At 51.4% G+C, this 12,539-nt stretch overlaps 1 protein-coding gene across 1 annotated transcript in view; it reads left to right on the top strand.

Annotated features, from left to right (window-relative positions):
- Positions 1–11,996, top strand: part of abcc3 (ATP-binding cassette, sub-family C (CFTR/MRP), member 3) — a 38,399-nt gene extending 26,403 nt beyond the window's left edge. Inside the window, exons 8-22 of the mRNA XM_067244208.1 lie at positions 1,847–2,011; positions 2,991–3,168; positions 3,385–3,546; positions 3,892–3,984; positions 4,677–4,880; positions 5,241–5,387; positions 6,548–6,635; positions 7,092–7,158; positions 7,511–7,637; positions 8,108–8,284; positions 8,743–8,910; positions 10,007–10,190; positions 10,651–10,756; positions 10,922–11,078; positions 11,290–11,996. Of these exons, the coding sequence (XP_067100309.1) occupies positions 1,847–2,011; positions 2,991–3,168; positions 3,385–3,546; positions 3,892–3,984; positions 4,677–4,880; positions 5,241–5,387; positions 6,548–6,635; positions 7,092–7,158; positions 7,511–7,637; positions 8,108–8,284; positions 8,743–8,910; positions 10,007–10,190; positions 10,651–10,756; positions 10,922–11,078; positions 11,290–11,523 (2,257 nt within the window). The 3' untranslated portion in view covers positions 11,524–11,996. The remainder of the gene's footprint in view (positions 1–1,846; positions 2,012–2,990; positions 3,169–3,384; positions 3,547–3,891; positions 3,985–4,676; positions 4,881–5,240; positions 5,388–6,547; positions 6,636–7,091; positions 7,159–7,510; positions 7,638–8,107; positions 8,285–8,742; positions 8,911–10,006; positions 10,191–10,650; positions 10,757–10,921; positions 11,079–11,289) is intronic.
- The last annotated feature ends 543 nt before the right edge of the window (positions 11,997–12,539 follow it).

The raw sequence follows: 12,539 nt of genomic DNA, 5'->3' as shown, positions 1-12,539 counted from the left end.
GGAATCGATTCGAATCGAATCGTGAGGTACCAAAAGATTCCCACCCCTAGTGTTTTGTGCAACCGGCCCCAGGGTCTGACCACACTCTGCACCTCCCAGCACCCGCACTGCCGAACTACTGGAATCTCCTGTCTAAACACCCTCGACACCAGAGAATGGGAGTTCCTGCTGAACTTCCACCTCTCGCCACGGTTACCATGGTGTCTGCGTTGTTATCGTTCCCACCATCCAACGCTCTCGCAATCTCTGTGTTTCATTTGGAGGCCCCTTCCATCTCTTTCTACATTTCCTTCTGTTCCCTACCCTTTTCTATCTCCACTTTTTGTGTCAAGTATTGTTCTTTCCAACCCCCCCCCCCCCCTCCATCTCCCATTCCCCCCCCTCCATTACCCCCTCCCTCCCCTGTCCCCCTCCTCCCCATTCTCCACCCTGTACTCTCTCCTTCCTGCTACCCCTCCCTCTATTCTCTCCCCCCCTATCCAGCCTGCTCCGCCAGGTGTGTCCAGCCCTGCGTGTCTTGTCTCATGCTGGGTAACTGATATCAGGTGCTAACTGGCTTAAGCCTCCTTTCACTGGTGCGCTCAGGAGAAACCTGTTTCATCGGGAGCGAGGAATTCTGTTCAAGTTGTCAGACTTCACTGAAAAACTGTTTTGTGTGAGCCTCTGCTGGAATCCAACCCTTCCACTTCCACACAAGCACACCACATCACTCTCTCTCGCTCGCTCTCTCTCTCTCTCTCTCTCTCTCTCTCACACGCACACAGATGTGTGATTTTGACACTATGTACAGTATTCACACCGAGTTTCACTCAGTGAGTGAGAAAGGAAAAAGAGACAGATAATGGGAGAAAGAGAGACAGCGCCGTTAAGGCCAGATGTAGAGAATGTCTAGTGAAAGGCTCTAACTGTTGAAGCACTGTAGGTAAAAAACACTGAATAACCTTTGTGTTGACTGTGTCCTGGAATGTGTTGGTTGGAAGCCCGATGTGTCTTAGAGGTCATGATTGGATAAAGCACTGTGTGACATTGCTTGTATTGGCTATACAAACATATATATATCGTATTTCTTTGATTAAACGCCGCAGAGTTTATTACACAATGTTCATTTTTGGTGTGGCGTTTATTCGAGGGCGGCGTTTAACTAGTAATAGAGATTTTGTGAATTGTAGCTGCAGTGCGGCCATACACAAACAAAGAATAGACAAGGAGGTCGAACACAAAGCCTAGTGTAAAATTGAAGCCGTGCGTGGGTAGTACTTAAACTGTCTCAAATACAAGTGTTCTACCTTGTGGAGAAATCTGAAGCAGCATACCGAAACGTCCTTCCACTTTAGCTTTCAAACAGAAAGCTGTGCAGAAAGCACTCACCAGCAGCAACAGATCTGTAGCACGCAAACTCGAGGTTGATGAAATGCGAATTCGCGAGTGGCAAAATACATTTTGTATTGTACACTTGTGATTTACTTGTGTAATAAATACTGTGTTTTAATTTAACCAATTAAACAACCGTTTTCAGATTTTTTAGGTGCGGTGCGGTCGTTTAAAAGACGGCGGCGTTCATTACACAATGTTCATTTTTGGTGCAGCGTATATTTGAGGGCAGCGTTATATGAGGGCAGCGTTTAATCGAAGAAATACAGTATATATATATATATATATAAAAATTAAAATAAATACTATATATATGAAATGTAATTGATGAAATGTGTTTGGACAAATGTGATTGATGAAATGGGATTGATGAAATGGGATTGATGAAATGGGATGGATCCAATGTGATTGGACAAATGTGACTGATCAAATGGGAGTGATGAGATGTGATTGGTGAGCTGGTGCTGTCCCCCAGCCCTGATGAGACGGTGACGCTGCTGTCGGAGGAGAAGAAGAAGACACCCAGGAAGCCGGCGTTCCTTCGCTCGCTGCTCAGGACCTTCGGACCCTACTTTCTGATTGGCTCGGCCTACAAGCTGCTGCAGGACATCATCACCTTCGTCAACCCTCAGCTCCTCAGGTAGGGGGCGGGGCCTCTTCTGTTCTGGTCACGCCTATGTCGGACCTGCAAAATCCTTTGGGACCTTTCATCTCTCCTTGTTTATTGACTTTAGAACATTTGATAGATTCAGCAGAGGTGTTTTTATATATACATATTGTATATGTATTTTTGGGGCGTTTGTCATACCTTATTGGACAGTGTTAAGTGACGTGTGACAAGAAAGGCAGGTAGAGAGAGAGAGAGAGAGAGAGAGAGAGAGAGAGAAATCATGCAGCAAAGGGCCAAGGAACCCAGGCCGCTGCTCACTCATCAGGTGAGCTACCGGGGCGATCCCCAGCAGAGTTTTGTATCCATAGCGACGGATGAGTAGTGCATGCAGACGGTACAGCAGAAGATCAGGGATCAGAAGTGCGTCGTTCTGAGCGCATGACAGTGGTCAGGGTCAAGGAACAGCCACGATGCCATAGAAACGGCTTTCTAGAACAGTACCATCCATGTTAATCCTTCTAGAACCAGCGTTAATTACTGTACAAGGCCAGTAGAGGAGAGTACAGCACAGAATCATGAAACAGAACCTAGACACAGCCACCTAGAACTAACCGGCCGCTTAAACAACAGGACTGGAGTTCTAGAATTCGGGTCGATCGAATGTGAAGATGCGAAGGTCTAAGCAGTACAAAGAGAAAGCAAACATTTGACTGTATGGAAATAATAGGTCGGACGTAAACATGGGTTCACTAGCCGTGTAATGTTCGGTGTGAAGTGTACTGTCCCTGGTGTGTTTGCATGTGCCACTGTGTTCATTCATCACTTTGTGGTCTGTTTTGTTTGTGATTCAAATGTGTTTCCTCCTCCGAATGTGTCCTATCTCTCTCTCGCTCCCTCTCTCTCTTTTTCTCTCTCGCCCTTTCTCTCCCTGTCTCTCTTTCTGTCCTCCTCCCCCTCCTCCCCCCCCCCCCCCTCTCGTCTCTCGCTCCCCCTTCTCTCCCTCCTTCAGGATGTTGATCTCGTTCACCAAGGAGGAGAACGTTCCGTACTGGTGGGGCTACGCTCTGGCGTTCCTCATGTTCTTCGTGGCGTTCCTGCAGACCCTCATCCTGCACCAGCACTTCCAGTACTGCTTTGTCACCGGCATGAGGCTCCGCACAGCCATCATAGGGGCCATCTACAGGAAGGTACACGCACGGGCAAGCACACACACACACACGCACAGTACAAACACACACTGATACACACACCGACAGATACATACATAGAAACACAAACTACAAACACACGTGGCTTTTTAGCCAATTAAGACTAAGACCCAAACACCTACACAAAAAGACACACACACACACGTTTGACCCTTCCCAGGAGTCTGTTACCCCAGTGTTCCCCTCCCCGCCCAGTCTCTGGTGATCACCAACGCTGCCAAGCGCTCCTCTACCGTGGGGGAGATCGTCAACCTGATGTCTGTGGACGCCCAGAGATTCATGGACCTCACCACCTTCCTCAACATGCTGTGGTCCGCCCCCCTGCAGATCGTCCTGGCGCTCTACTTCCTGTGGCAGGTGGGTGGCCACAACCAATCAGAGAGTCAGTACATGTAACCCCCCCCACCCACTCCCAAGTGGGTGGGGGGGGGGGGGGGGTTACATGTACTCTCTGATTGGTGACCCATCCATATTCCTCCTGCTGTGATAATCTGTATGTGTGGCGCCCTCTGTGGAGACAGACATTACCGGTTGATAACTCTCTGTGTTGATTGAGCATGTTTCCTGGGGTTGAATATCCTACTCTGGTTTGTATGGATTTTTCGCAGTGATGGATCAGTGGGATGTATTGAAGAGCCAGGTCTGGTGAGGTTAATCTGTTTGTTTGTGTGTGTATGTGTGTGTTTTATGTGTGTGTTACAGAACCTCGGTCCGTCCGTGCTAGCCGGTGTGGCTGTGATGGTGCTCCTTATCCCGTTAAATGCTGCCATCGCTGTGAAGACCAGAGCCTTTCAGGTACCGGTAGAACACCAGGACACACACATACACACACACATACACACACACAAACACGCGCGCACACACATCCCCAAACACATGCACACCAAATACCTAACACACACACACACAGCTGTTTATATGTACAGAGTGTACACAAGTCACGGTGAGTTGTACACAAAGAGAATCCCGACCGCAGCCTCCGCTTGAAGTCAGACACCTGGAGATGAAACAGCGACTCTGTCTGCTTCTCAGCTGGTTCAGCTTCTCCACCAGTTTCCTCCCCCCAGAAGATCCAAATCGAGACGTTCCTTCCGTATTAAAAGACATAATTTGATATTGCATTATTCAGGGGCATGTTTTTCTTCAAAGAAGTTGCACCGCTAGCGTATGAAGATAAAACACAAATACCGTTTTCCTTTTGAGCTTGTTTTGCAAACTTATCTGTGCTGCTCTCTGTGGTTTGCTTTGAAGTGCACGGTTCCTTCTCCTTTGGAACTTTTCAAAGCATCTTTAAATGCAGGATATTTTTTACTTTGAAATATAAATAACACATACATATTTAGTCCTAGTCAACGGATAATCCTTTTTTTTAAATAATTCTCATTCGAAGCATTTCATTAAATAATCTTCTCTGTTGTGTTATTTTGCATTTGTTCTCCCTATCTTTCTCTCCTCTCCATCTCTCTCCCTCCCTCCCCCTCCCCCAGGTGGAGCAGATGCGGTACAAGGACTCTCGTATTAAGCTGATGAACGAGATCCTGAACGGGATCAAGGTGTTGAAGTTGTACGCTTGGGAGAACTCCTTCATGGACCAGGTCTTGGCCATCCGCCAGAAGGAGCTCATGGTTCTGAAGAAGACAGCCTACCTCGGCTCCCTGTCTACCATGGCCTGGACCAGCGCCCCCTTCCTGGTACGAACCGACACAACACACCCTCCTCACTTGACAGCCTCTTTGTTGCTGGGAAGAGACATAGGAAGACAGTTTAAACCAACTTCGTTTCCAGGAAGTGACACGGGAAGACATTTTAGACCAACTCTGTTGCTAGGAAGTGAAACAGGAAGGCAGTTTATACCATGAGCTCCATATAAAGTTGCTATTCATCCAAATATGAGAGATATTGCCATGACTCAACATGAACACAAACGCCAGGAGGCTGTTGAATAGAGAGAGTGAGTCATTTTTAAGTGCAGGTAGGAGAGACAGCGTGAGCAATGCACGAGTTTCTCCCAAATCTGCTCCAATGCTGGTTCCCTGATGGCCCCTGTTCAGGTTGCCTTGACGACGTTTGCGGTGTACGTGACGGTCGATGAGAACAACATCCTGGACGCAGAGAAGGCCTTCGTGTCCCTGTCTCTCTTCAACATCCTCCGCTTTCCCCTCAACATGCTGCCTCAGGTCATCAGCAGCCTCGTACAGGTGAGCCCTCGACTCCTCCTGCTCCCTCTCTCATTGCCCCTTTCCCTCCTCTCCTCCTCCTCCCTCTCTCATTGCCCCTTTCCCTCCTCTCCTGCTCCTCCCTCTCTCATTGCCCCTTTCCCTCCTCTCCTCCTCCCTCTCTCATTGCCCCTTTCCCTCCTCTCCTCCTCCCTCTCTCATTGCCCCTTTCCCTCCTCTCCTCCTCCCTCTCTCATTGCCCCTTTCCCTCCTCTCCTCCTCCTCCCTCTCTCATTGCCCCTTTCCCTCCTCTCCTCCTCCCTCTCTCATTGCCCCTTTCCCTCCTCCTCCCTCTCTCATTGCCCCTTTCCCTCCTCTCCTGCTCCTCCCTCTCTCATTGCCCCTTTCCCTCCTCCTCCCTCTCTCATTGCCCCTTTCCCTCCTCTCCTGCTCCTCCCTCTCTCATTGCCCCTTTCCCTCCTCCCTCTCTCATTGCCCCTTTCCCTCCTCTCCTGCTCCTCTCTCTCTCATTGCCCCTTTCCCTCCTCTCCTGCTCCTCCCTCTCTCATTGCCCCTTTCCCTCCTCTCCTCCTCCTCCCTCTCTCATTGCCCCTTTCCCTCCTCTCCTCCTCCTCCCTCTCTCATTGCCCCTTTCCCTCCTCTCCTCCTCCTCCCTCTCTCATTGCCCCTTTCCCTCCTCTCCTCCTCCCTCTCTCTCATTGCCCATTTCCCTCCTCTCCTCCTCCCTCTCTCATTGCCCCTTTCCCTCCTCTCCTCCTCCTCCCTCTCTCATTGCCCCTTTCCCTCCTCTCCTCCTCCTCCCTCTCTCATTGCCCCTTTCCCTCCTCTCCTCCTCCCTCTCTCTCATTGCCCATTTCCCTCCTCTCCTCCTCCCTCTCTCATTGCCCCTTTCCCTCCTCTCCTGCTCCTCCCTCTCTCATTGCCCCTTTCCCTCCTCTCCTGCTCCTCCCTCTCTCATTGCCCCTTTCCCTCCTCTCCTCCTCCTCCCTCTCTCATTGCCCCTTTCCCTCCTCTCCTCCTCCCTCTCTCACTCATTCTCTGTCGTCATGATGAGAACATGTATCTATTGTATAAACAGGACCCTGCAGACCAAATGCTCTGGTAAAAATAACATTTACATTACTTTGTGTGTGTGTATGTGTGTGCTTGCGTGTGTGCGTGCATGTGTGGCGGGGCTCCAGGCGAGTGTGTCTCTGAAGCGTATTCAGAATTTCCTGAGTCACGATGAGCTGGACCCAGAGTCTGTGGACAGAGCCAACATTGCCTCAGGTAAAACCATGTGTCCCCCCCACCACACACACACACACGCACACACGCACACACTCCCTGCCGCGTCTCGCCAGGCAGGTTCCCACTTGTCGACTAGAGGAGAGAATAGTCACGGGTTCACAGAGTGGTAGAGGGCTGTTCTGTCTAGTCATGCTAACACTGGCTGTTTTCATGCCGGCACTTTGGAAAGTGTTTCTTTGTGTTTCTAAGCCTGGGCTCAGTCAGTCAGTTATGTTTGTGCTCTGGGCTGCACTGAAGCCCATTGCGATGTTTGTTTTGTCATGATTGAATCCATTAGGCTGTGAGTCAGCATTTCACGAAGTGTCGTTTTTTTTCAGTCGTTGACCTGCAAAGCATTCCCCAAACTCGTTTTGAAAAGATAATGCTGTCATTCTTAGCCGTCACATCCGGGTTGCTCTGCAGGAGGTAGTGATGTTCCGGTGTGTTCTCTTCCAGACTGTGCTGTCACCGTGGTCAACGGCAAGTTCACCTGGACCAAAGAGGACCCCCCTGTCCTGCACAGGTACGCCCTCCAGTTAGACCAGCAGCAGAGTCTGTCTGTGTGCCACTGATGGCACTGATGAATGAGTGAATGAACGGTGTCTCCTCAGTATCAACTTTATGAACGAGTGAAGGATGTCTCCAGTATCCACCTTATGAATGAGAGAATAAAGTCCTCAGTATCAACCGTATGAATGGGTGAATGCTTATGTGTGTCTGTAGTATCAACCGTGTGAATGAGTGAATCATGTCTCTAGTATCAACCATATGAATGAATGAATAAAGTCCTCAGTATTAGCCTCATGGATGAGTGAATGCTTATGTGTGTCTGTAGTATCAACCTTATGAATGAGTGAATGTGTATGTGTCTCCAGCATCAGCCTGATGGTGCCGCAGGGCTCCCTGCTGGCTGTGGTGGGTCATGTAGGCTGTGGGAAGTCCTCGCTGATCTCGGCCCTGCTGGGAGAGATGGAGAAGCTGGATGGGGAGATCTCTATACGGGTATGTTTTCCTGGAAATTGACTTGTTTGCATTTAGATATGTTTTTTTTTTTTGCTGTAAAGATTAACGTTTTCATCTGTTGGGTAGCTTGAGGCAGAATGGTCGAGCATCGTTCTCCTGTACTGAGTCCCTGTCTTTCTGTCCTTTCTCCTTTTCCTGTTTGCCTTTCTTCTCCTCTCTCAACCTCTTCTACTCTCCTCCTTCTCTAACTCCTCCACCCGTTCTCCTCCTCTGCTCACTTCTCCTTCTTCCACTCCCCCTCCCGTCCTCCCTCCATCCTCTCTTCTTCCTCCTCTCCTATCCCCTCCCCTCCCCCTCTCTCAATCCTCTCTTCCTCCTCCTCTCCCATCCTCTCCTCTCCCATCCTCCTCCTCTACCCTCCTCCCCCCATCCTCCCTTCTTTCTCCTCTCCTCTCCTCTCCCCCTCCCCTCCTCCTCCCCCCCCCCCCCTTCCTCCTCCTCTCCTCCAGGGCTCTCTGGCTTACGTACCCCAGCAGGCCTGGATCCAGAACGCCACGCTGAGAGACAACATCCTGTTTGGGAAGCCCTTCAATGAGCCCAAGTACCGCTGCATCCTGGAGGCCTGCGCCCTGACCACTGACCTTGAAGTGCTTCCTGGAGGGGACCAGACAGAGATCGGGGAGAAGGTACGGGCCTCCCTGACGCCCCCCCCCCCCTCACCCTGGGTCTTCATAGTCTGAAGAAAGCGTGCCATTCGTGGTTCCTCTACAGGCGACCACATGTAGTGCTGCACTGACGGCTCTGTGCGTGCCTTTGTTTATCTCTCCCTCCATCCCTACCTCTTTCTCTCCCTCGACCTCGCCCGTCCATATGTCCATTCTTCCCTTGCTCCCACTCTTCATCCATCCCTCTCTCTCTCTCTCTCTCTCTCTCTCTCCCTAACTCCTTCCATCCTCCCTACATCCATCCATCCCTACCTCTCTCTCTCCCTAACTCCATCTCTCACTCGATTCATCCATCTGTCCCCAACTCTCTCCCTCTATCCCTTGCCTCATTCCTCCATCCATCCTTCGACTCTTCAACCGTCCATCCCTATCTCCCCCCCTCCCCCCCCCCCCCCGACTCCCCCCCCTCCCCCCTCCAGGGTATAAACCTGTCTGGGGGGCAGAGACAGAGGGTGAGCATCGCCAGGGCTCTGTACAGCGAAGCGGACGTCTACCTGCTGGACGACCCGCTGTCTGCGGTCGACGCCCACGTGGCCAAGCACATCTTCGACAAAGTGATGGGCCCCGATGGGGCGCTCAAGGACAAGGTGAGACCCCAGGGGAGACGCAACCTCCCCTTCCGAGGAGGTTGACCTCCGGCGTCTTTGGCAAACCCACTGCAGTCTCGCCCCACTTTAGCGCGCGCGCACGCGCACACACGCGTGCTCTCACACACTCGTGTGCTCTCTCTCTCTCACACACACCCTTTCTCTCTCTCGCACACACACACGTTCACACAAACACACACACATTACATGGGCTGGTAGTCAGCCTGGAAGGCTTGTCGAGACTTGCAGTAGTGGAGTAAGACCAGTCAGAGGAAGTTGTAACTCTTATCTGGTTTATGGTTTTAGACTCTCTTAACTGCTTCACGATAGATCATGTTTATGACTCAGAGGTAAGCTGTTAGAAGTATATACCTAGAATGAGTGTGTTAACGCACTCTCAAGTAGATTCAGGGCCCTGTATATCTGGACAGGGTGAAGTAAGGTTTACAGAGAGACTTATGAATAACTCTTCATGCTGTATGTGTGTGTGTGTGTGTGTGTGTGTGTGTGTGTGTGTGTGTGTGTGTGTGTGTGTGTGTGTGTGTGTGTGTGTGTGTGTATGGGTACAGTCATGGCCATAAGTTTGGGCAATGACAAATGTTGTGTTTTGCAAAGTTTGCTGGTTTAGTATTTGAGGAAACAGTTTTCACATGTTTATATAGAATACTGGAATACAATAAGGCACATTTCATATTTTTTTAAGCTTTTTTGGGGCGAACATTTTCAATACAAATAGTCGCCTCTTTTACAGCAGTCAATCTACTCAATCTGAAAGATAGTGATTTCACTTGGCTAGAACTAGTTCACACTTTCCCCTGTGCTGAGGATATGACTTACTGAAATCATGTTAGTAGGCATTTTATGCCAAGGCCCAGCAAGCTTTGCAAACACAAAATGTATGTCGCTCCCAATACTTTTGGCCACGGCTGTATGTGTGTGAGCGAGAGTGAGTGACGTGTGTCAGAAAGCGTGAGTGAGAGAGCATTCGCGTGTGTGTGTGTGTGTGTGTGAGATCACATCTCTTCAGGGTGTCGCCTCTGTCTTCATGCATCAAACCAAACAAGGTGTTCCCCCCCTGCTCCTCGTTTCCCTCCAGACGCGGATCCTGGTGACGCACGGCATCAGCTTCCTGCCGCAGGTGGACAACATCATGGTGCTGGTGGACGGGCGCGTGTCAGAGATGGGCTCCTACCAGGCCCTGCTCAAGGAGAACGGGGCCTTCGCAGAGTTCCTCCGGAACTACTCCCTTGAGGACATCATAGAGGAGGAGGAGGCCACAGGTGTGTGTGAGGGGGCTATAGTGTGTGTGTGGTTGTTTACATTTACATTTAGTCATTTAGCAGACGCTCTTATCCAGAGCGACTTACAGTAAGTACAGGGACATTCCCCCAAGGCAAGTAGGGTGAAGTGCCTTGCCCAAGGACACAACGTCAGTTGGCATGACCGGGAATCGAACTGGCAACCTTCGGATTACTAGCCCGATTCCATAACCGCTCAGCCACCTGACTCCCGTCAGTTGAGTGTGTGTGTGTGTGGGAGTAGATCCTGTAACATTTTGAGGTGTGTGTGAAACGAGGCCGCCTATACGTAACTAACACCGACCTGGCAATAGCTCAGACACAAAACATTCTAACGATGTGATAATTGAACAGTGATTGCTTTTCTCCCTTCCATGAAGCCGACCTATTATCCGTGGACCCCCAGAACAGTTTCATCATTTCCATGTCATTATCCCCACAGAGGCCTTGATTGATGACGAAGAGTTCCCTGACGACGCCCTTAGCAACCACACAGATATGGTGTCCAACGAGCCGGTGGTAAACGAAGAGAAAAGAAAGTTCATAAGGTACACAGAGAAGCGGAACAAATCCACCTTTGCAGAGGGATGGAAGTTCACGGAACCCCTGTTCTCTGCTTCCCGACCCCTGCGTGACCCCTGACCCCTCTCCCATGTCCCCCCGTCCTTCGCTGCAGCGCTGACCCCTCTTCCTTGACCTTTGACCCCTCGCAGGCAGATTAGCATCATCTCGTCGGATGTGGAGAACCCCAAGACGAGGTCGGTGAGGAAGCGCCTGTGCAGCGAGCGGAAGCATCCGGAGCCCCTACCGGAGAAGACGGTGCCATCCAAGGAGAAGCTGATCCAGGCGGAGACCACCGAGACGGGCCGGGTGAGCGGAGGGCTCCGGCGTCGCCGGGGGGACACACACACACACGCCCCGGTCGTCCCCGTGACCGTCGCAGTGCCGACTGTGACGTGGAGTTTTTTTTTTTTTCGTTTTTTTTTCTCCCACGCACGAAGATACTGTGATTTTGATTATTGGACATTCTCCGCCCCTCATCCTCCCCCCACCCCCCCCCCCCCCCCCCCCCCCCGCCCAGGTGAAGCTGAAGGTGTTCCTGGAGTACGCCCGGGCGGTGGGGCCCGTGCTCTCCGTCTTCATCTGCTTCCTGTACTGCTGCCAGAACGCCGCCGCCATCGGCGCCAACATCTGGCTGAGCCAGTGGACCAACGACGCGGGACTGAACGACACGCAGGCCAACGTGCCCATGAGGGTGGGGGTGTACGCCGCGCTGGGCATCGCGCAGGGTGAGATCTCCTCAGATCCCTTTTAGATCGAGTCGATCCCCACGGAAGATCGCCTCAGGATAGGGATGTATGGCAGGAGACAGTTCACTTTGAGCTCCTCGCGTATCAAACATCAAACCTTGGCCTGGGGGGTAAAAATGAGGGTTTTATTCTTTTGCATTCAAATTGAAAGTCATTGCCTAGAAACATATGTTGAAAACATATCTGCCAGTTAATTCAATGCAGTGATTCATCCCACAATGAATCACTGTGAAGTGTGGTATGATTTCCGGTGAATGGCGTGCTAACCTTCTCACAGTCTAGTCTTAACTTCTCGGGTTATTGTGGAGTTCACATCCAACATGGAGGAAATCTACTTTGACGCACAGTCCCAAAGAACTCCACCGCCCTCTCAATTTCAACTCCACGTCTTCTCTCTCTCTCTCTCTCTCTCCCCTTTACCTCCGCTCTCTTCCTCCTCTCTCCTCCTCTACCCTCTTACTCCACCTCCCTCCTCCTCCTCCGCTCTCTTCCTCCTCTCTCCTCCTCTACCCTCTTACTCCACCTCCCTCCTCCTCCTCCGCTCTCTTCCTCCTCTCTCCTCCTCTACCCTCTTACTCCACCTCCCTCCTCCTCCTCCGCTCTCTTCCTCCTCTCTCTCTCCTCCTCTACCCTCTTACTCCACCTCCCTCCTCCTCCTCCGCTCTCTTCCTCCTCCCTCTCTCCTCCTCTACCCTCTTACTCCACCTCCCTCCTCCTCCTCCGCTCTCTTCCTCCTCCCTCTCTCCTCCTCTACCCTCTTACTCCACCTCCCTCCTCCTCCGCTCTCTTCCTCTCTCTCTCTCTCCTCCTCTACCCTCTTACTCCACCTCCCTCCTCCTCCTCCGCTCTCTTCCTCCTCCCTCTCTCCTCCTCTACCCTCTTACTCCACCTCCCTCCTCCTCCTCCGCTCTCTTCCTCCTCCCTCTCTCCTCCTCTACCCTCTTACTCCACCTCCCTCCTCCTCCGCTCTCTTCCTCTCTCTCTCCTCCTCTACCCTCTTACTCCACCTCTCTCCTCCTCC

This window comes from Osmerus mordax, chromosome 10, assembly GCF_038355195.1.
Source record: "Osmerus mordax isolate fOsmMor3 chromosome 10, fOsmMor3.pri, whole genome shotgun sequence".
NCBI lineage: Eukaryota > Metazoa > Chordata > Actinopteri > Osmeriformes > Osmeridae > Osmerus > Osmerus mordax.
This window is presented reverse-complemented; position numbering and strand designations above follow the sequence as displayed.